Source organism: Zingiber officinale, chromosome 4A (genome assembly GCF_018446385.1).
Source record: "Zingiber officinale cultivar Zhangliang chromosome 4A, Zo_v1.1, whole genome shotgun sequence".
Lineage (NCBI taxonomy): Eukaryota > Viridiplantae > Streptophyta > Magnoliopsida > Zingiberales > Zingiberaceae > Zingiber > Zingiber officinale.
In genome coordinates, this window is record NC_055992.1 from 155501267 (window position 1) to 155525065 (window position 23799).

General features: G+C 40.8%; 1 protein-coding gene across 2 annotated transcripts; it reads left to right on the top strand.

The window, feature by feature from the left end:
- Nucleotides 1-16691: 16691 nt before the first annotated feature.
- On the top strand, nucleotides 16692-21349 carry LOC121971788 (serine/arginine-rich splicing factor SR45-like). 2 transcript variants are annotated; one of them, XM_042523220.1, is made up of 7 exons: nucleotides 16692-17031; nucleotides 17196-17268; nucleotides 17537-17793; nucleotides 19977-20054; nucleotides 20585-20654; nucleotides 20745-20782; nucleotides 20981-21349. In XM_042523220.1, the coding sequence occupies exons 3-7, from the start codon at nucleotides 17717-17719 to the stop codon at nucleotides 21045-21047; spliced, it is 330 nt and encodes a 109-aa protein (XP_042379154.1). In that variant the 5' UTR covers nucleotides 16692-17031; nucleotides 17196-17268; nucleotides 17537-17716; the 3' UTR covers nucleotides 21048-21349. The 2 variants fall into 2 exon arrangements, with proteins under 2 accessions (XP_042379154.1, XP_042379155.1); XM_042523221.1 differs by lacking the exon at nucleotides 17196-17268.
- The last annotated feature ends 2450 nt before the right edge of the window (nucleotides 21350-23799 follow it).

Here is a 23799-nt window from a genome sequence, read left to right on the forward strand (position 1 = left end):
GTGACTCCGATGGGGAGGATACTATTAAATGCGCCTAAGTATATATCATTACTTGATACTTAGTTAATTAATTAGGATTGTGTTCCTTCAGATGGAGAAGATCACACATAGCTAAATAATTTCTTATAATCATCCATAGAGGAAGTTTGATCTAGTGATCCGTAAACAAACTCATCCGATATGGAGGAAGACACTTAAAACCAACGCGCAAGTTTAAATGCATCACTTACAACCCAATAATGGAGACCATAAAATTTATTTAAATAATCTCTCTCCTACTTAGTTATTTAAATTGAGGAATTTTAACATGCACACACATCACAGCACATAAAACCTGTTGGTGCAACATCCCTCAGGTCAAGGTTAACCTGGTTAACCAAGCTGAGTCTTGGTTTGGGTTTAGATGTTTGACAATAAGATACTAATTGAAGAAGAGTCAAGTAGGTCAAGAGTGATCGGATACTTGACTGGGAAGTCCTAACTGGGAAGTTAGGCAGAAGGGAAGTCCTGGTGAGTGAAGCCAGGCAGAAGGAAAGTCCTGGTGAGTGAAGCCAGGCAGAAGGAAAATCCTAGTGAGTGAAGCTAGGTGAAAGTCCTAGTGAGTGAAGCTAGGTGAAAGTCCTGGTGAGTGAAGCCAGGCAGAAGGAAAGTCCTGGTGAGTGAAGCCAGGCAGAAGGAAAATCCTAGTGAGTGAAGCTAGGTGAAAGTCCTGGTGAGTGAAGCCAGGTGAAAATCCTAGTGAGTGAAGCTAGGTGAAAGTCCTGGTGAGTGAAGCCAGGTGAAAGTCCTAGTGAGTGAAGCTAGGCAGATGAAAGTCCTGGTGAGTAAAGCCAGGCAAGGGAAAATCCAGATGGATCAAGAATGATCGGACATCTGGTGTTGGGAAGTCCAAGTAGGTCAAAGGATTGACTGGATACTTGGCACGAGGAAATCCAGATGGGTCAAAGGGATTGACCAGACATCTGGTGGAAGTCCAAGTAGGTCAAGGGAGTGATCGAATACTTGGCACGAAGATAAAAGTCCAAGTGGGTCAAAGGGATTGACCGAACACTTGGTGGGGAGTCCTAACAGGTCAAGGGAGTGACCAGATGCTAGGCATGATGTACCAACATGTTAAGATTGACCGGATGTTGGTTTGGGAGGTTTGGGACTTGGTTTGGGCAAAAACCAAGTGCTGGATCGATCAGTGGATCGATTCAGGCTCTGGATCGATTAGTGGATCGATCCAGACCTGTCCCAGCGAACAGAAAGCCACTGGATCGATCGGTGGATCGATCCAAGCTTTCCCCAGCGAACAGAAAGCCTTTGGATCGATCAGTGGATCGATCCAGAGGTCCCAATCGATCAGTGGATCGATTGGGACGCTACTGCTTCGCACGATAAGCGCTGGATCGATTCATGAATTGATCCAGGCATTTTTCCAGAGCACAGAGGCGCTCTGGATCGATCCGTGGATCGATCCAAAGCCTCCCCGATCGATTGGGAATAATCGAATCGATCGGGATCCGACCGTTGGCATCGATAAAGGCCGCAGGCGCACGATTCCTTTGGTAGTTCTTTACCGATTCATTCCAGCTCTCTCGTCAGCTCCTCCACAGCACTCACAAAGCTCAAATCGCCAGTTCTTGAAGGATCTTGGAGGCTCTCCAAGTCAAGAGGCGAATCAAAGCCAAGAAGAGAAGCTAGGGCTAGGGTTTTGTACTCATTGTAAGCTTGTAAGCTTGTATTTCTTGTATCCTTTCCCTCTCTTCTTGTATTGAGTCTTGTAGGGCTTCTCCGCCCTTGGTAGTTACCATAAAGGAGAGTTTTTACTAGTGGAGGGTGTGTGCGTTGGTGTGGATCCTTGGATTAGTCACCTCTTGTGAGGTGGATACCAAGTAAACCAACCGTGTTAGCGTGTGTGATTGTTTCTGTTATTTTCCGCTGCATATCCTTGAAGAAACAAGCAACGCCGAGCGACGAGCACGCGACGAGCACGCGACGAGCTATTCACCCCCCCCCCCCCTCTAGCTACTTTTGGTCCTAACAAGTGGTATCAGAGCGAGGCCGCTCTTCACCGAAATCATCGCCGGAAGGGTCAAGCATAACAAGAAGAGCTAGAGGGTGAAGAAGTTGAAGCAAAGTTGTCAAAGTCAAAGAAATTCAAAAGCTCAACTTCTACAATGGAATTTCGAGATGGGCTCGGATTCGACACGAGGGTGGCTCCTCCATACACTTCCACGAGCTTCGATTCTTGGAAATCAAGAATCGAAAATTTTCTTATGATGGAGATAGAGCAATGGTTTGCTCTTATGGAAGGCTTCAAGACTCCAACAAACTCAAAGGGCAAAGTTCTCAAGAGGAGCAAGTGGAGCCAAGAGCAAGTCCAAAGGTGCGAGGCCAGTGACAAAGTGACCAAGCTTTTGGTCAATTTATTGCCAAGCACCATCCTTTGCAAAATTGGAGAAGTTGAAGATGCAAAAGAATTATGGAGTAAATTGGCCAAGCTTCATGAAGAGATCCCCTCCACTGTACCTAACCAAGAAGAATCCAAAGAGGGTGACTCATTGGAGCAAGATCAAGAGGAGGACTCCGAAGTTGAGAGATGCTCAACTTCCGAAGAAGAGGAAATCCAAGAAGCTTCATCCTCAAGGGAATGCATCGAAGGGAACAAGGAGGGAGCATACTCCTTGTTTCATATTCAAGATGATGAAGCCTCCACCTCTAGGATTGAGGGGGAGCGATCATTGGTGACGCCGGATCAAGAAGAAGGAGAAGCCTCTACATCCGGGTCAAGAGACAAAGAGGAGGAAGAAGATTCTACCTCCACAAGTCAAGACAAATCAAATGGAGGGGGATCAAGGTTCAATCAAGAGGAAGCTTCCACCTCCGGATCCAAAGGAAAAGTTGCCACCCCTACAAGCAAAGGTATAAATATTTCAATTAATAATAAAAATCATATTATATGCTTTGAATGTAGGGAACATGGGCACTACAAGAGCAAGTGCCCTAAATTGGCCAAGAAGAAGGGCCAAGTGACACAAAAGGGCAAGGTGAAGCCCAAGGAGACCATCCCCAACACAAAGAAGAGCAAGGAGCATATTATATGCTTCTCTTGCAGTCAAAAGGGGCATTACCGTAGTCAATGCCCCAAGGGGAAGAAGATGGTCAAAGCTCAAGGAGGCACTAGTCAAGAGGGAGCCTCCAAGGTAAAAAGAAAGGTAACCTTCATTGAGCCTACTTCTTTAAATTATGGTAAAAAGCATGATAGTTCTAGGTTTTATCATTTTAATGCAATTTACCATAAGAATAGAAAGCATGAGGGCTTTAAGGAAAAGCATGTGGCCCTACATGCCAAAACTACACCTAAGGTTAGGAATGTAGGTAAAAATCTAGGCAATAACACTAAGGATTTAATGATAGAAAATCAAGTCTTGAGGTCAAGACTTGATAAAATGGAAAAGACCCTAAAAATGATGGAAAATATCCTAAAAGGGCAAAATGAGCAATACCTAGGGCTAGGAAAATCAAAGTCATCCAATGGCCATAGAGGTTTGGGATACAAACCAAAGGCTAAGAAGGATGTGCCCTCTTACCATAGAGTTCCATATAGTTATGGAACAAACCCTAGGTCTAGTGGTCAAGTCAAAAATACTAGGGAGGTCATCCCTAAGAGTATTTTTGCAATTAATGTGACTAAAACTTCTAAGAAGTCTAAGAAAGTCACTAACAAGGTCACAAGGGAGGCTATCCCTAGAGTTGACCTAGAAAATGTGACCAAGGCTTCTAAGAAGTCAAACAAGGTCACTAGGAAGGTATCTAGGGAAGTTATCCCTAGTGAATACCTAGAGCATCCAAGGAGCACCAATAGGTGTTGGGTTCCTAGGAGCATTTTCTCTACCCCATAGATGGGTTAGAGAGTGTCAACTCCGATTAGAAGGGTAGTTAACCCAACTTTGAGGAAATTGACACTCAAGGAGCATTTTCAAGGTTTTTGTTCACCTTTGAAAATGAAACGGACCTAGTGTTTACTCCTTGAAAGAGTAAAATGTGCCTATTGGTGGAAAATTTGATTTTATCTTAAAATGGCACAAATTGGGAAAACCATAAGAACTACCAAGTTGGGATTTTGGTATGTTCTTAGGAAATTTAAGGCGATCCGGGCCTTAATTTAAAGGTGCTCACTCTTGAGGGAAAATGGAATATGCCAACACTTGAGAAATATTTTAAATTTCTAATTGGCATAATTAATTCAAGAGATTAAAGAAATGTCAAGTTGGGTTTTGACATTTTCTTAAGGAAATTGGGCGATCTAGGGTTATACTTTGTGATTTAGCTGAGTGGTTAAGGATACTTAGATAGGTAATCTAGGTATATTTTATTTATGCTAAATCTTGCCATGATTGTTTGCCCATCATATGCCATGACATCATGTCTATTTTTGCATTCATGTTTTATTATGAAAAATCCAAAAATACCATGTCATGGCATTCATACATCATGTAGTTATAGGAATCTTTCTTTTGAAAGTTATTTTATTTTGATGTATGCCATAACATTATCATGCATTAGTCTAATTCCTTGTAATTAAGGACAAATGGCATTTAACAACACTTATTAACAAGTGACATCCTAGGTGGATGTCTAATATCTCTAAAATGCCTAGATAGATATGCATGATCCCTAGATTAGGGCAAAACCAAAATCTACATCTCACAAAGACTATAAGGTGACTTGTATGTGTTTTTAGTGCACATTAGATACAAGTGAGATGTTAGGATGATGAACAAAGCTCAAGATGTTGATTTAGTGCATTCTTTTGAGTTTTTAGGTTCATCAAAACACATAGTTATGTGTTTTCCCATCATTGGGAAAGCTAATGTACAAGTCATGTGCATTATGCCCAAGGAACATGATGGGATATTGTTTTTGAAAATGTTTTTAAAAATGATTTTGGAAAACCTTGGTGAAGGCTATCTTTTGATAGTGATCACCATTGAATAGTTAGACACAAACTTGAAGAAAACACTAAAGTTTTTGCAGGTTTTCAAGTTTGTGTCAATCTTTGAAAATATGATGTATTTTCATAGAAAACTATTTTTCCTTGATAGTATATGCCCTAAATAATGCCTACACAAAATTTCATGATTTTTGGATTTTTGTAGAATTTTCTAGGGGTTTCTGAAGTTGGCTGATTTGGAAATTCAGCAACTATCAGAGCTCCGATCGATCCATGGATCGATTGGAGTGCCTGAATCGATCCATGGATCGATTCAGAGGCTAGTCTCCCGCGAGCAGAAGCTCGCTGGATTGATCAGCCGATCGATCCAGGAAGTCTGAATCGATCAGTGGATCGATTCAGATAGGTTCGATCGATTGGAACCCAACTCCAATCGATCCAAGTTGCTGATTTTGGCTGGGAAGGCCTGATTTCAGCATCTTTAAACCTCTTTGAGTCTAGGTAACCATTCCAAACCCCTAAAATACATTTGTATACATACAAAGGGTGTTTTCATGTGAAAACAAGGATGGATTGGTTAAGGAAGACTAAATTGAAGTTTAGGTTGAGGTTTGTTTCAAATTTTGAATATTTGAACCTCAAAACTTCTAAAATTGGGTTTCCTAAAGTTTTGGGGATTCCAAGTCATTGTTGGTGCAATGACAGAAGTTACCACCATGTCTTTAGGGGGAGGGACTCTTTAAAGACATGAAAATTATTTTTCATGAACCTTAAAAGGTGGTCAACCTTCCGTTAAGAACATGCTCAAGGTTGAGCATTTGAACTTTAATGGGGAGTGGATATCCCCATTGTTAAACTGGCTTCAAGTGGATAATGCTCAAGGATGGGCATTTGCCTACATTGGGGGAGAATGTAGGGTTAAGGTTAATGAAGGGTATGAGACCTTCATTATCGTGTTGGTCACAACGAGTGAAGTTGTGAACAACGATGAGCAACTCTTCAGGGGGAGAGTTTTCAACAATGGGGCATTTGTTGAAGAGTGCCCAAAATTGAGGCACGGGTTGATGTGTGCTCAAAGATGGTTTTATGTGTGCCAATAGGGGGAGAATGAAAGGACTTATGAAAGGGGATAAGTTAGGCTTTCAGTACCTAAGAAGGAGTTTGCCCTCTTAGGGGGAGAATGAAGAGCTTAACTTATGCTTTCATTACCTAGTGGCATGAAGAATGAGGCTATGGGATTAGCCTAACTTACATGTGGGATTGTAAGTGTTATTGTGGTATTGTCAGACATCAAAAAGGGGGAGATTGTTGGTGCAACATCCCTCAGGTCAAGGTTGACCTGGTTAACCAAGCTGAGTCTTGGTTTGGGTTTAGATGTTTGACAATAAGATACTGATTGAAGAAGAGTCAAGTAGGTCAAGAGTGATCGGATACTTGACTGGGAAGTCCTAACTGGGAAGTTAGGCAGAAGGGAAGTCCTGGTGAGTGAAGCCGGGCAGAAGGAAAGTCCTGGTGAGTGAAGCCAGGCAGAAGGAAAGTCCTGGTGAGTGAAGCCAGGCAGAAGGAAAATCCTAGTGAGTGAAGCTAGGTGAAAGTCCTAGTGAGTGAAGCTAGGTGAAAGTCCTGGTGAGTGAAGCCAGGCAGAAGGAAAGTCCTGGTGAGTGAAGCCAGGCAGAAGGAAAATCCTAGTGAGTGAAGTTAGGTGAAAGTCCTGGTGAGTGAAGCCAGGTGAAAATCCTAGTGAGTGAAGCTAGGTGAAAGTCCTGGTGAGTGAAGCCAGGTGAAAGTCCTAGTGAGTGAAGCTAGGCAGATGAAAGTCCTAGTGAGTGAAGCCAGGCAAGGGAAAATCCAGATGGATCAAGAATGATCGGACATCTGGTGTTGGGAAGTCCAAGTAGGTCAAAGGATTGACTGGATACTTGGCACGAGGAAATCCAGATGGGTCAAAGGGATTGACCAGACATCTGGTGGAAGTCCAAGTAGGTCAAGGGAGTGATCGAATACTTGGCACGAAGATAAAAGTCCAAGTGGGTCAAAGGGATTGACCGAACACTTGGTGGGGAGTCCTAACAGGTCAAGGGAGTGACCAGATGCTAGGCATGATGTACCAACAGGTTAAGATTGACCGGATGTTAGTTTGGGAGGTTTGGGACTTGGTTTGGGCAAAAACCAAGTGCTGGATCGATCAGTGGATCGATTCAGGCTCTGGATCGATTAGTGGATCGATCCAGACCTGTCCCAGCGAACAGAAAGCCACTGGATCGATCGGTGGATCGATCCAAGCTTTCCCCAGCGAACAGAAAGCCTTTGGATCGATCAGTGGATCGATCCAGAGGTCCCAATCGATCAGTGGATCGATTGGGACGCTACTGCTTCGCACGATAAGCGCTGGATCGATTCATGAATTGATCCAGGCATTTTTCCAGAGCACAGAGGCGCTCTGGATCGATCCGTGGATCGATCCAAAGCCTCCCCGATCGATTGGGAATAATCGAATCGATCGGGATCCGACCGTTGGCATCGATAAAGGCCGCAGGCGCACGATTCCTTTGGTAGTTCTTTACCGATTCATTCCAGCTCTCTCGTCAGCTCCTCCACAGCACTCACAAAGCTCAAATCGCCAGTTCTTGAAGGATCTTGGAGGCTCTCCAAGTCAAGAGGCGAATCAAAGCCAAGAAGAGAAGCTAGGGCTAGGGTTTTGTACTCATTGTAAGCTTGTAAGCTTGTATTTCTTGTATCCTTTCCCTCTCTTCTTGTATTGAGTCTTGTAGGGCTTCTCCGCCCTTGGTAGTTACCATAAAGGAGAGTTTTTACTAGTGGAGGGTGTGTGCGTTGGTGTGGATCCTTGGATTAGTCACCTCTTGTGAGGTGGATACCAAGTAAACCAACCGTGTTAGCGTGTGTGATTGTTTCTGTTATTTTCCGCTGCATATCCTTGAAGAAACAAGCAACGCCGAGCGACGAGCACGCGACGAGCTATTCACCCCCCCCCCCTCTAGCTACTTTTGGTCCTAACAAAACCATCATCACAGCACACACAAACAACATATAAAGGCAATAAATATGAAAATAAAATTTTTAACTATTATGGCTTCATCCAACGTTGTCCTCCAATATGTCGCCAATGGATCAAGTCATCGCATCTATCTCGCTTCCTTCTCCGCCGCACCTCCGGTCCTCAAAATAGCACCACGAATAGCAAGGATACAAGCCGCAACAAAAAGAAATAAAAATTTTATATTTATCGATCTTATATTCCACAAAGGAATTTACATGTAATCTAGATCGAACAAATATAAAAATAATACGACAACCGGTCATATTTAATTATTACAATCATGCACACACAAACAACCTCGACATGCCCGAGGGTTCAAATCATGCACAAACACACAAAGCCATAATAGTTGAATCTAGTATGTCTACAACCACGGAGTTAATCTTTCTAGCACATCCTACTATTATCCTGCCTAAACTTATATATGGTCGTGATCAAGTCGTAATTGATTGTGATCTCTCCCTGGGTTCACTGTCCCCTCAGGTTATAGTTTGGGTCGGGATGGGTAGTTGGAGGCCACCGACGGTGGGCAAGTTGTTAGTATTAGCCCTAGTACCAATTATGAGATGATTGTAAAAAGCTCATTTTGTATCATATATCATTATTAATATAAAACAAAGTTGGTTATTATATTTATTTTAGTTCAGTGTCAATTGAATAAGTATAATATTGTCCTTGGGTAGTAGGTTCTTATCTACAGTATATTAATTGGTTGAATTGATAGTGAGATATTGTGTTGGACCCCGTGGTAGTTTTGATGTGATCAACCAAGTTTATTAGGTCCTGCTTTTGTGTTTGATCCCTGTGTCTGAGTGTGCAGGAGCTTAGGAGCACAGGAAGTCGAGCGGAAGACGCAGCTAGCGAGAAGGACGGCACTGGAAGGGAGCTGACGGGCTCGGTGCGTTCGAAGGATGAGAGAGCTGCGGAAGAGTACTCCGGTGGCCGTGAAGAATGTGCGCGGTGTTCGAGGGACGTTAATCCGGGATGGAAGGCTGCTCGAGGAGAAGGTTGGGAATTGGGTTCGAGTGAGCCCTATTCCGGTTGGCCGCAATCACCCAAAAGAACAGAGCTTCGGAAGCCAAAGCGAAGAAGAAAATGAGTCAAAAGAGGCTGGAAATTACTGTAGCAGGAAGTTACTGTAGCTTGAAGGCGCCTTGAACATGCATTGAAGGTGCCTTCAACATTGAAGGCGCCTTCAGTGCTTGTTGAAGGCGCCTTGAGCCAGGTCAGAATGACCGTTCGAGCACCGGATAGAATTCTATCCACTCACCGAGCTAGAGGCGCCTTGGACCTTGTTGGAGGCGCCTTGGACCCTCGGGATAGAATTTTCAGAGGCTATTTAAAGGCCCCTGGAGCTAGGAATTAAACAACAACTTCTACATTCAACTCTGTAAGCAATTCCTATCAATAGTTCTAAGTCGTTAGAGTGTAAAAGGCTTCTCCGCCTTCAGCAAAGGAGAATTTTCTTAGTGTGCTTTCTTACTTCCCTGGATTAACAACCCTCTTGGTTGTAACCAGGTTAAATTCGGGTTCTATTTTTATTTCTACCTTTATTTTATTTACTATTGCATTAATTGAGTTGAAGGAACGAGGAGAGTAGTTTTTATTTTTGTTTTCAGCAATTCACCCCCCTCTTGCCGGCCTCCGCTGCACCTACAGAGAACACTACTCTTAACTGTTCCTAGTCGAGCATTAATATACAAGGACAATATTAATGTGTTGAGACTAGCATGTAGGTCAACGGATGACTTGATCTCACAAGTCATGAATATAAGATATCATATTGACACATGCGTATATATTAGAGAATATATACTGAATGACCCACCATAAGAATGCTTCATGGATCGTTATATGAGTGTCATAAACATTCTCATGTGACTATTAGTATGAATAGTCCTTAGACATGAAGTCGCTACGGTTCCCTACATAAGGAGTTGTGTACTTTGGTATTGGCAAACGTCACCTGTAACAAGGTGGACAATAAAATCAATCACTGGGTATGCAATGAATTATGCGGAGGGATGTGAGTAATTTAGATGGGATCTATCCCTTCCATTTGACGGAAGCGAAATCTGTGGGCCCCTTGATTAGTAGGACACAAAGAAAGCATGACCATACTCAAATGAGTCAATATGAGATATTGAGCTTATTTGATTGAGTGTGTCTACTTAGAGATCAAGAAACACAAAGGTTGATAAGAGGATTACACAGTCTATGCCTTATTGATCAATCTAGATATCAAGGATAGATGGACCAAGTCATACAAGATAATAGCCACGGACAGGTTAGGTCGGATCTTAACCTTCTCATCACTTGGGTAGCAATGATGCCTTGCTAGATGTCACTCATTGCTTATGTATCTAAATGTTGATTTGGGTACTTTACCAACATTGCGAGAACCAATTGGGTCACACACAAAGAACAAGTAGATTTGGAGATGGGTTCATATGATGAATCATTGGATTAAGTCTAATTCGAATTGGACTTATTGAGTTGGACTCAATTAGATCTAATTGTTGGATTAAATCCAATTTAAACTAGACTCAAGGAGTAAATTTGAATTAATGAAATAGTGATTCATTAAATTTGAATTACATGAGCATTAATTGAGTAAGACTCGATTAAATTATACTTGAGTTAGACTCAAGTGAATTAGACTTGAGTTAGACTCAAGTGAGGAGACTTGAGTTAGACTCAAGTGAGGATTAATGAGACATTCATTGAATTTCAAAATTCAATGATACATTTGATTCAATTTTTGAAATTGAAATGAGGAGTTATTTGAAATGAGGAGTTACAAGTGTGTGGTCCTTAATGGAGTGTAAATGCTCATTAAGGCTATTAATGTTAATTAAGTGTTTTCATTGGATGAAAATACTTAAGTGTTTTTCTCTTCATTTTGGCTTACTTCTTCACTCTCATTGCTCCTCTCCTCTCTTGGCCGAAATCCACTCCATAGGTTGCTAGCACAACCTTTCTCCATTTTGTGAGTTTGTGAGACAAACGAACGCTTATTCGTGTGGATACCATAAAGGCGCGAACGTGAGATCGTGCTGTGATCCGAGCTGTCGGGAGTCTGTGAGCACGCACCAAAGGTATAATCTCTCATGTTAGAAAACTTAGTATATGTAGGAATTTTTCTTTCCCTTCGCATGGATCTTCTGGAGGAAATATGTTTTTCTGTTGCGCGTTTACGTGTTTAGCAACATATTTCCTTACACAAGTGGCTAGGCATCCTAGCACCAAGCGAGGGGCAGTCTCCGTGTGGCCTCTGATCACCCGTCCTGACCCAAACTATAATATGGAGGGTACGGTGAACCTAGGAAGGGATCACAACCAATTACGACCGGATCACGGATACAATCCTATCGTAATTATAAGTGGTCCATCCCCTGGTCCACTTTTTTATCGACCAAGAGATCTGAGTTAATTAGATCTATAATTTTATAGGACCTTTTCATAGGCCCTGTTGGATATATGTAAATGGAGAAGAGGTGGAAGAGGGAAGCTCCATTATGAATGAGACTTTAGTCCCACATTGGGAGCTTCAAGGCATATTGGTTTGTTTATATTGATTCACATACATTGGTGATGTGAATAAATGCATGGGAAGAGGCTCTCTCTCACGCATGGGTGCCAGGGAGGGTGCGAATCCAGGGCCCAGATTGCATTCAACTAAGTTGACTCGTGTGCGAGCACGACCTACACGTGTCGAATGCAGGACCGATAGTGGAACAACCAACGTTTTGCTACGTAAATATTTTTGCTATTTGTGTAATAGATGCATTAAAGCAAGATTAATGTAGAATCAAAATAGCCGAAAGAAACGCTGACGTTTCGCAGCTCGGGGGCGTAATGATCATTAATCGATCATTAACATTGTTGTTCATCTGAGCTCCTATATAAGAAGGTTACGATCATAGGTGGAGTCACGAAAATACACACAAACAAAAGCTCTCCACCTTCATTCCCCTTCTCCTCTGTCGTGCAACTCCTACTCGGCGAAGTACCTGTGATAGCAGCCGGGTACAACTCAGTTCACCATGACCGTCAGTGCTTGGTGCGCGTCATAGTTAACCGTTGTATCTTAGGAAACAGACTCGTGTGTGAGCACGACCTGCGCGCGCCGAATGCAAGACCAGTCAGGGCAAAATTTACCCAAGTGGAACAACCAACGTTTTGCCACATAACCCTTTATGTTGCTTGTGTAACAGATGCATTAAAGCAAGATTAATGCAGAATCAAAATGGTCGAATGAAACACTGGCATTTCACAGCTTAGTGCGTAATGATCATTAATCGATCATTAACATTGTCGTTCATCTGAGCTCCTATATAAGAAGGTTGCGATCATAGGTGGAGGCACGAAAATACACACAAGCAGAAACTCTCCACCTTCGTTCCCCTCCTTCTATGTCATGTAATTCCTGCTCGGCAGAGTACCCGTGATAGCAGTCGGGTACCACTCAGTTCGCCGTGACCGCCAGTACTTGGTGCGCGTCACGGTTAACGGTTATATCCTGGGAAACAGACGACCCGAGAAAACTTCAAAGCATAGCCGGAGGTGGGCGAATATGTTTCAAGGAAACTACGACTCTTACAGGCCTTGGTCCATTCGCCCGTGTGGATTCTTAGGCTACACGGTTTCTCTGGTCGCTCAGCCTGTCTGCTCGCCCAACCGGCAACTCGCTCACTTGCTCAGCGTCCTCGAACCCGCTCGGCGTCTCTGTCTGATCGTACGTTTGCTCGGTCGGATGTTTGGCCTTTTCGCTTGACTGCTCACTGACTCGGTAGCAAGTTCCGCTTGGCCGCTCAGCTGCTCACTTACTCGGCAGCAAGTCTTCTCGACAGCAAGTTTCGCTCGGTCGCTCGGTTTCCCACTCACTCAGAAGCAAGTTCCACTCGGCCGCTCAGTTGTTCACTCGCTTGGCAGCAAGCTCGCTCGGCCTATCTACCCGGTTGTCCTCCAATTCACTTAGCATTTTTGCCCGGCTGCTCAGCTCCTCACTCGCGCGCCCGCAAGCTTGCTCGGCTTCTCTGCCCGGCCAGCCACAAGCTTGCTGGAGAACTGTTTGCTCGCTCGGTCAATTCGCCCCGCCGATCTCTCTCCTCGCTCGGCCGCCCATCCGCTCATTCGGCCGCTCAGTCTCTCTGCTCACCCGATAGGTTGTAAGACCGCTCGGTCTCTTGGGTATACGCCCATTCGGTCGCACACTCTCTCGGCTACTACGCCCGGCCAACCTCAATCTCGCTCAGGAGCTCGCCCGCTCAGTTGCTCACTCGCTCAGCCGAACATCCACTCGTCTTGATAGCTCGCTTGGCCGCTATGCAGTCTGGGTGCAAAGAAGAAGCAGAAACCAGCCCTTGCTGGCAACCTGAGATTATCCGCTCAGGTCATCTCAACAGATAAGTTGAATTTATTTTGATAAATTTAAATTCAGTTAATTCCCAAATATCGCAGGCAACCTATTGTTTTGTCCAACAGCCCTAGTATTATTAGATGGTGGAATTAATATCCATAAGTAACTTATGGCGACCTTGACATGCTAAATAATTTTTTTTAGTGTTGTTTTGATGTTGGGACCATTTTTCACATAGTTAAGGAGTTTGCCTCCATGCACGGAGTGTATCTGCTTCTCTACTAATGGAAATCTTTCTCAAATTAGGGATCGTGCTCCTCCACCAAGACAGAGCAATTCTGAATGATCATACTCCGATTCTCCTAGTCTTTGCAAGGTATTAACATCATGTTGTGTACACACTCGTGTTTAACACTTCTTCAATGTACCACACCACTCACAGTTCTAAATCAAGAAGTCGCAATCCTGTAAGGTAAAATGTTTTCACATTTGTACTTTCACCATTCAATTTTGTCCATGTTGGCATAAAGAAAATGACAGTATCTTTGACATGTTAGGCCGCACAAACGGATATGGGTTGTACTGGGCTCTAGCCCAGCCCTATTTCCAAGCCATTATTTATTTATTATTAATATTTTTAAAAAAAAAAATTAGGTTTCTTTCTTTCCGTATCAGAGTCATGGTCTAGATCAGATGTAATGTGGAACAAAGTTGTGGGTGGGCCTGGAGTAGGTCAGGTTGACCGGATGCTCACGGGGAGGTCCGGAGCGGATCGGATGCTCACGGGGAGGCCCGAAGCATGTCAAGAGTGACCAAATGCTCGCGGGGAGACCAGACCATAAGAGTAATTGTGGTCTTTCGTTTGAGGTTCAATAAGTCCCACATTGGAAAGAGATGGTGAAGATCATGGGTTTAAAAGGATGTAGGATATCTCTATTGACATGAGGGCTTTTGGAGAGAGCCCAAGAGCAAAGTCATGAGGACCTAGGCCCAAAGTGAACAATATCATGCCAATATCATTCTGTATTTTCAGGAAAGATTGTGTGTTCCTGAATCACATTCCGTGAAGGAAGACCTACTCCAGGAGACACGCCGGTCCAGATTTGCGATTCATCCTAGTGGTACACTCATGTATAGGGATCTGAGACGTTCATATTGGTGGGTTGGCATGAAGAAAGATATTGTGGATTTCATTGCGCAATGTCTTGTGTGTCAGCAAGTGAAGGTCGAACATTAGAGGCCAGCTGGTTTGCTCCAGAAGATACAGATACCAGAATGGAAATGGGAGCTTATCACGATGGTTTTCGTTGTGGGGTTGCCTAAGACACGGAGAGCGCATGATACGATTTGGGTAATCATTGATCGATTAACGAAATCTGCTCATTTTCTACCAATACGTAGGTCAGATTCATTGGATCGACTAGCAGAATTGTATTGTAGCGAGATTATCAGACTTCACGGTGTACGCCTAAGTATTATTTCGGATAGGGATCCACGGTTTACTTCACGGTTCAGGCAGAGTCTACAGCAGGATACAGATTTACGATTTAGTACGACTTTCCACCCCCATACAGATGGTCAGTTAGAGTGTACCATACAGACGTTAGAGGACCTACTAAGATCATGTGTCATGGACTTCGGAGATAGTTGGGAGGATCATTTACATCTAATAGAATTCGCCTATAACAACAGTTATCATTCAGCGATACAGATGTCACCTTACGAGGCGTTGTATGGCAGAGCATGTAGATCTCCCACCTTATGGGAAGAAGTTGGGGAATCGCATATCTTGGGGCCATAGAGCATTCAGTGTGATGCAGAGATGGTTTGTACTATCAGGCGCAAGATGTCAAAAGCTCAGGATCGACAAAAAGTTATGCAGAGACGGAGACCTTTGGGGTGCATTTGGTTGGAGGTTATCCTTGATAACCTTGGTTATTCATCCAAGGTTATCAACGAAAACTCTGTTTGGTTTAGGTAATCGATGATTCCCGAGTAATGTTCTGACACATTAGTAAAAGGGGAATGCAACTCGAAATCAGAAAACCTTGGAAAAACTGAGGTTTTTCTTGATTCCTGGATTAACAAAAAAATTTTACCAAAAATACCCTCTTATAAGAAAAAAAATATAAAAAAAAAAAGAAAAATGTAAAGAAAAAAAATTAATAAAAAACAAAAAAGACGTAAACAAATAAAAAATAAAAAAGACGTAAAAAATTTAAAAAAAAACAAAAAAGAAAAAAGACAAAATAAAAAAGAAAAAGAAAAAAATAAGTAAAAATAAGTATAAAAATTAAAAAACACATAAAAATGTGGGAAAAACACATAAAAACGAAAAGTAAAAATAAAATAAAAAAACACAAAAAAAAAATATAAAAAAAAAGAAAGAAAAAGAAACGTAAAAAAAAAGAAAAAAGAAAAACGTGTGAAAGAAAAATGAAAAAAAATATAAAATGATTGTTTTTTAAGGGAGGATAATACAGTAAAATATAAACTAAGTTATTCATTCACATTTTTAAACAAATAAATTTTGATTACATTATCTAGATTGAATCACACAATATTTGATTATATTTTATTCCTCCTAATCTTAGTTATGTGATTATCTAGTAATCATATAATCAAGGTTATATATGATAACTTGAACCAAACACACCTTTGGAATTTTCCACAGATATTATGTATTCTTACGGGTGTTCCCTACTAAAGGTGTTAAAAGGTTTGGGTTGAAGGATAAATTAGCTCCTCGCTATATTGGGCCCTTCCAAATTCTCAAGATGATAGGTGAGGTAACATATCAGCTGGCGCTACCACCATCACTCACTGGGTGCATGATATGTTCTATGTGTCTATGTTGACGAGGTACGTATCGCACCCTTCGCATATTCTCACAGATGTATCGGTTGCATTTCAACCAGATGTATCTTATGAGGAGGTTCCTATATGGATTTTGGACCGCAACGAGCGTCGATTGCATAATAAGACGATCTAACAAATAAAGGTTAGATTGCAGCACCATTCGGATGAGGAAACCACTTGGGAATTGGAAGATAAGATCCGGACTTGATACCCGTACTTATTTACCGAAGGTGTGTAAAGTTTATTTCAATAACTATAATGAGTTTATATACTATTTCTTACTTTTAGTGGGTAGTCGTAAGTTTAGAGATTAAATTTTTATTTGTAAATGAGAACGTGAGATATACAAATTTATTAATAAATATTATCTTGGAATAATTTATGAAATTTTTAAGATTTTTTAGAAATTTTTTTTTTTTTTGATTTAAATAGATGTCGTATGAGCCGTTTAAAACCTACGTAGCTATAAAGAGCTCATCTCACGGGAACCCAAAACCCGATTTCTTTTCTTCTTTCCTCTCACGCGAGTAATCCATCGACGACAAAGCTCTTCCTCCTTCTCCGATCTCTCCCTCACCGACGTCATCTGGGGAATCGCCGCCAGATATCGACGGTACCGGCGTTGTCCAGGCCATCACTGCTGAGCGGTCACCTCTGGCCTTTCTTGTTCGCGATCGTCGGCGGTTCGGCATCCTAGGGCACCGCCGTGTTCTTGACTCGTGTCGTCCCCAGCAGATCAACCACTGGCGTTCTTCTTGTCGACGTGTTCTTAGAGTAGCGATCTGTACCATCACCGAGAAGCGATCAATCTAGGTATGCTTCGTCTGAATTTATAGCTAGCTTAATCTATTTTTTTTCTTTATTTTTTTTTTCACTGCTGCCTAAAGAAAAAAGAAGCTATATTGAAATTATTATTATGTCTTATTATCCATTTGAATTTTTGTTTCTTGCACTCATTTTTGTCTTTTGCACTCTAGTCTTTAAATTGTGAACACCGGTGTGATCTTAGTTGGGCATCGCTTTATTACTTTGGATTTTAACCTCAGAAAAGTAAGTTCTTTTATCTTTTTCACACATTGTTTGTAATTTTGTTATTTTCTAGTATGAGTTGTGATCAATTTCTATATTCATGCTAAATATTATGATTTATATATTATTGTAATGTAATGAGATGGGTAATTAAGGATCATTTTTCTAGTTATAATCAATTAAGTGATTTATATGTTAATGGTTTACTTTGAAGACATTTTGTATAAACTAGGATAGATTTTTTTATTATTCCGGTTCCCTTTTTCCTTTTTTTTTTTTTTTTTTGCAGTTATAAAGGATGGTTGAAGACAATTATTGGAATTCAGCCATAGAGATTATGAAAAACTTTCAGTTTGCATATGAGCAGACTAAAAAATTGGAGCAGAAGTTAAAAAACTTTGAAAAAGAGCTGAAACTGAAAAATATAGAGATGGAAAAGAAAAATTAAGAGCTTCAAAAACTCAAAGAGATGCTGAAGGGGAAAACAAAGGAGAATGAAGATGCTGAAAACATTGGTGAACGATCTCCTCTTCCTCCTAGGAGGCGGTAAGTCAATGAAATTTGTTCACACTTGTTTAGATCACACATAATTTACTCATTGGTTAAACTTAACCATATATAAACATTTACCCTTTTTTTTCTTCCTTCAGCCAAATATCTTATAAAATTACTATAGGATATCCTACTTTTTGTCTAAATCAACAGCACAATTTGTTGCAACTAGAACCCCAATTTTTCTTTCCAGTCAAGCAGTGAATGTAACCTTTTAATGTTTATACAAGTTGAACAAGAATTTTCTCTCTCCTCAATTCTTCATTATTTTGTAATGTGAGGAATCCTTAATCTAATTTCTACAACAATTTCTGCTTATCTGCACGAGATAGTCCGTTTATTTGGTATTCATGTCATGTTTGCTCCTGGAAAGTTCATTTTCATGCATAGCATTTCTAAATGAGAGGCCTGAAATTTTAGCTACTCTTCTGTGAGTGAGGTAGTTTTCTATTATTTTCATGATGGAAAATTTTGTCAAACTGAAGAATCATAGTATATGCCTGATTGACTGTTTTGGCATATTCTTTATGTTTATTTCATAGAAGATTTGTTGTTGAGTTGCAGTTATGCTGCTACTTAACAATATCATTGGCTGGGAAACTACCAGAAGAATTGGAGATGTGAGTTTCTCCCTTTGGAACGAAGATGGGAGCTGAAGAAGATGGAAGGACGAACAGGAAGAAGAGAGGAAAAAGGATTTGTATCTTGGAGGAAGAGAAGAATATTAAGTGCAGTGAGAATCTAAAGAGAATAATAGCAGTAGAGGGAGAGATGAAGGGAGTAGAATGAGAAAGTGGGAAGTTAAAACTGGAAATGAGAGCAGGGGAAGATCAAGAAGTGAAGTGAACAACAGAGGAGAAGAGGAGGAAGATCCAGAAAAGAGAGGAGGAATAAGAAGACAAGGAAGGCTAAAAGGATGAAAATTAAAGTCAATCAATTAAATGTTATAACGGACAAAAATGCTTAGAGAATTACCAGGATAGTGAGAGGTCAAAGAGAGAAACTGGGAGAAGAGGGACGACATCGGATAGATCCATTGTTTCCACCTGACATCCTTGCTCAATACAATCGACTCACTTGAATAAGAATTAGGCCAAAAGAAGCATCCTAAACAGCACCAATTAATATTAAGTGCAGTGCGAATCTAAAGAGAATAGTAGCAGTAGAGGGAGAGGGAGAGACGAAGGGAGTAGAATGAGAAAGTGGGAAGTTAAAACTGGAAATGAGAGCAGAGGAAAATCAATAAGTGAAGTGAACAACAGAGGGGAAGAGGAGGAAGATCCAGAAAGGAGAGGAGGAATAAGAAGACGAGGAAGGCTAACAGGATGAAAAGTCAATCAATTAAATGTTATAACGTACAAAAATGTTGAGAGAACTACCAGGATAGTGAGAGGTCAAAGAGAGAAACTGGGAGAAGACTCATCCTTGCTCAATACAATAGACTCACTTGAATAAGAATTAGGCCAAAGGAAGCATCCTAAACTGCACCAATTAATACCCATATTAGCTATCTGTTCCCTAATGCTTCAAGTCATCAACCATAAATCTCTTCCATGCCTTTTAAGAATAAGCCTCAAGTTGCTAGCTGTATCAATCCTATCCCACCATTGAATCAGCAGACATGATAAGGATCCATATTTATACTATTTTTAACATTATATTATGCTATCTGCCAAGGTCTAACACCATCCTCGATTTTTTACATTTGGGCTTGAGATTGGTATTGGTGGTTTTCCTTGCCTTTTAACATTATTTTATTAATATGATTGGCACTAACGATGCAGTTACTTGAATTTTTGGAATTCCCTTGCATCCAAAATTGTATGCAGGTGTAACTTCTGCCTGTACTCTAATCAGATTATTCAAGTTTATTCTCCTTGCCCTCGTTGGCAAATATGGCCAGTTTTGTTAAAAGTCTGTGCCAAGAAATTAATCCATACACCATAATTTACAAGAAGTTACATGATTACTGAAAACTTGTATAAAGAGGCTACATATTATACTCAACAAACATAAAATTGTGTGATAAGGAAAAGGAAATATTGCATAAATAATATGCTGACATGCTCTAAATTATATCTTTTTTTTGGCTATATATATCTAATTTTGTAACAATTAAAGTCTTAAAAGTATCATGTTAGCGTATGATCATTTCCTCAATGGAATTTCTTTTTCAGATCACCTCCTAGGCACGGAAGGAGCCCATCAAGGAGGTCACCTCCTCTACATCGACATCATAGCCGTTCGCCAATGAGGTGATCTCTACATTCTAATTCTAGACCAATATCTCTCACAGGTTTTGGCAGTGCTTCCCCTTTCCCTTTTTGAACTTGCATGTATGAACCCTCTTATTCTTCATTGCTAATTTACAATTCCACCATTTTCATTCCTGCTTGTGTAAAAAATATATCTTTATGCTCTTGATTTGATCTCTTGAAATAATTTAAGGTATGCCATATTTTGGCCAGTATGAAAAAGTCTTGGACATTTTTTCCATATTTAGTTGGCTATTTTTTTTATCTTATAAAAATGAATCTTGGCTAATTCCATATCCTTGTCCAATGTTCATAGTGTTAGTCTAGGGCTGCTGTGAGTTGATTGGATCTACAATTTTGGTAGGACCTTTTAATAAGCCTAGTATCACTAGATGGAGGAATTAATATCCACAAGTAATTTTAGTGTCCTTTTGATGTTGGATCCATTTTTTCCCACATAGTCCAAGGAGTTTGTCTCCATATACCGAGTGTATTTGCTTCTCTACTAATGGAAATTTTTCTCAATGTAGGGGTCGTTCTCCTTCACCAAGGTGGGGTAACTCTAAAGCATCATACTCGGGTTCTTCTAGTCCTCACAAGGTATTTAACAGCATGTTGTATACACACTTGTGTTAAACACTTCTTCAGGATACCACACCACCTCCAAATCTAACTTCTTCTGTTTTCCAGGGAGCTCGAAGAAGAACAAGAAGTCGCAGTCCTAGAAGGTAAAATGTTTTCACATTTGTACTTTCACCATTCAACTTTGCCCACATTAACATAAAATGACAAGAGTAATTTAAATTTACTTACCTAATGGAGAATATAGTTTTTTCCTCATATTTCCCCCTGGAAACTGAAAACTTAGTGAAAAGATGATATTTTGTTTTATCATTTAACACTAGGAATTGATTGTTACATTTTAGGCCTGATAAAGGTAGAAGCCACAGCAACAACGGGAGCAACCGCTCTCCTCTGCGTAGAGGCAAGTAACCACATTGCAGGGACAGTGCTTTGCTACATTTCTATCTGGTTGATCATCGTGGAACCTAGACCTTGAACTGTTGTTTTTTTTCCCCATGAAAGACCGTGTTTTTAAGCTGAGCATTTCTCCTTGTTTTCTTCTTTGGATATCTCCAATGAATTTCTATCTGGGTTTTTTTTTGTTTTAGCATTACCTTGTTTTCATTTTGCCCTTACAGCAAAGGTATTGAGTATGACAATGAATGCATTTGATGTAATTTCCTTGACTCTGATCATGTAATTTTGATTTAGTTAAGTTCTATTTAGTTGTTGCTAGTGTAGGATCATAGTGCACGTAGGGGGTGGTGAATTACATGATTTTAAAAATAGTCCTTTTTGAAAACTTAATAAAAAGTGCTGCGGAAAAGATAGAAATAGAAATGAAAAAGAACGAACACAATCACTTGAGGAGTTACTTGGTTCTAAGCCTTTGGTGATTTCTACTCCAAGATCCAGGTCTCGTGTACTTATCGTTAGATGATCTACTAATGATCTCTTTTGGAACCTCTGGAAGAGGAAATTAAGTATAATAAAATCGAAGATAAGTATACCAAAATACATTTTCCTTTAAGCAGTAATTAAATACAAAAATATTCATTACCCAACACTTTTGAAGATAGTCAAATCGAGCTTGGTGTTGGGTGGCTTCTTAATAGTAGTCGGGTGTAGCAACGTTGCAGTACACCGGGAGGATGAAGTCGAAGCTATTGAAATCTCGAAAGATTGTGTGTATGAGTTGTAAGTGAATTTTGTCTTTGAGCATTGGTCGAACAACCCTTTTAAAGAGCATTACAGGTGCCTCCAATCCCACTAGAGGTGCATTCAACCCTTTAAATTTTATCTCGAGTAAGTCGTTCCTTATCGTCGCCGAAGTCTTCTACGTTATCCGACTGAAAGCGCCTTCAAGGCTCTCCAAGGAGCCTTCGAATGTCAAGCTCAAGGTGCCTTCAAATGCTTTGAAGGTGCCTCCGCGCCCTCCCGCACGGATAATGAGGTGAGCTTGCTCTAGAACTTGAGTCTAGTCATTCGATTATACCTCCTTCGACTAGACTTGAATGAGAGGCTAGTGATATGGGTTATAATAACCGGTCCCAGGAGATGACGTGGAATTAGGATTATAATAAGGGAGTTGAAGGTAGGAGATAGCAAGATTGGTTATCTGGTTTTGCTAATCACCCTATATCAAAGGTCTTGGAATTACGCCCGGAAGTCCCTTAAACAGAGTATTTGATTAGGTTAACCAGTTATAAGCCCGACCAAATATGAGTATCAAGCTTTACAATAAAGAAATAATATACTCAGTTAGTTGATTAGACACTTGTTGATCGAGTAGAAGGTTCTGTGTATACATTCAGTCAAGTTAAGCCCGGACGAGCTCAAGGGCACTTAGCCTTGTATGGAGTCTTTAGAATGCGATCGGTCGAGTGAAGGCAGAATGAATATAAAACTCTATGTGTACGCTCCGTCGGACAAGATCCAAACGAGTTAAAGGCATTTAGCCTTATATAAAGTCTTTAGCATGTGATCGGTCGAGCGAAGGCCGAACAAATATAAGACTCTATGTGTACGCTTAGTCGGACAAGATCCAAATGAGTTAAAGGCATTTAGCCTTATATAAAGTCTTTAGCATGCGATCGGTCGAGTGAAGCCCGAACGAATATAAGACTTTGCATATACGCTCGGTTGGACAAGATACGGACGAGTTAAAGGCATTTAGCCTTATATAAAGTCTTTAATATATGATCGGTTGAGCAAAAGCCGAGCGAATAAGGTCTTGTGTATACGCTCGATTGGGCAAGACCCGTACAAGCTTAAGTGCACTTAGCCTTGCCTAAAGACTTTAATATATGATCAATCGAGCAAAGGTCGAGCGAATAAAAGGTTTTGTGTACGCACTCAGTCGGGTGAAGCCTGGATGAACTTAAAGATGCTTAAATAAAGTCCTTAATATATAATTGGTCGAACAATGGTTAAACCAACAGGAGGTTCTAGTAACGATCGATTTAATGACCGGTCAAAATGAGTTTCCTAGAAGATATTATCAATGGATGAGCGGTTTAACGACCAATCGAAATGAGTTCCTCAGAAGATATTCTTAATGAACAACCGGCTTAACGACCGGTCGAAATGGGTTCCTTAGAAGGCATTAAGTCTTCATTCTTAATGAATGAGCGTCTTAACGACCGGTCGAAATGGGTTCCTCAGAAGGTATTCTTAATGAATGACCGGCTTAACGACCGGTCGAAATGAGTTCCTCAGAAGGTATTCTTAATGAACGACCGGCTCAACGACCGATCGAAATGGGTTCTTCAGATCTTAATACATGACTGACTCATTGTCTGGCTGAGATGTGCCTAACAACAACAGTCGACAGCGTTCCGATGATGTGGCACAACCTATCGAGGAATATTCTCTAATAACCCACCTCAGATGATAGTAAATTACAACAAACTGAATGATGATGGCAGCAAGCGTTCGTGGCTAGCTTCAACCATGATATGTTAAAGAAACGACAAAAAAAGGTATATCTATGGATAACTAAAAGATTCCTCGAAGAATTATGACAAAAAACACCGACTGTACTTTCTCCTTCACCTAACAAACTCTAACAATTCTGGGATTGTTGGTTGCTACTCGGAAAACCTAGAAGTTCCACTGTACAAAAATTTTGTACAAAGGTCTGAACCTTTTCCTAGCTACCATGTGTTCTTTTAAATTAAAT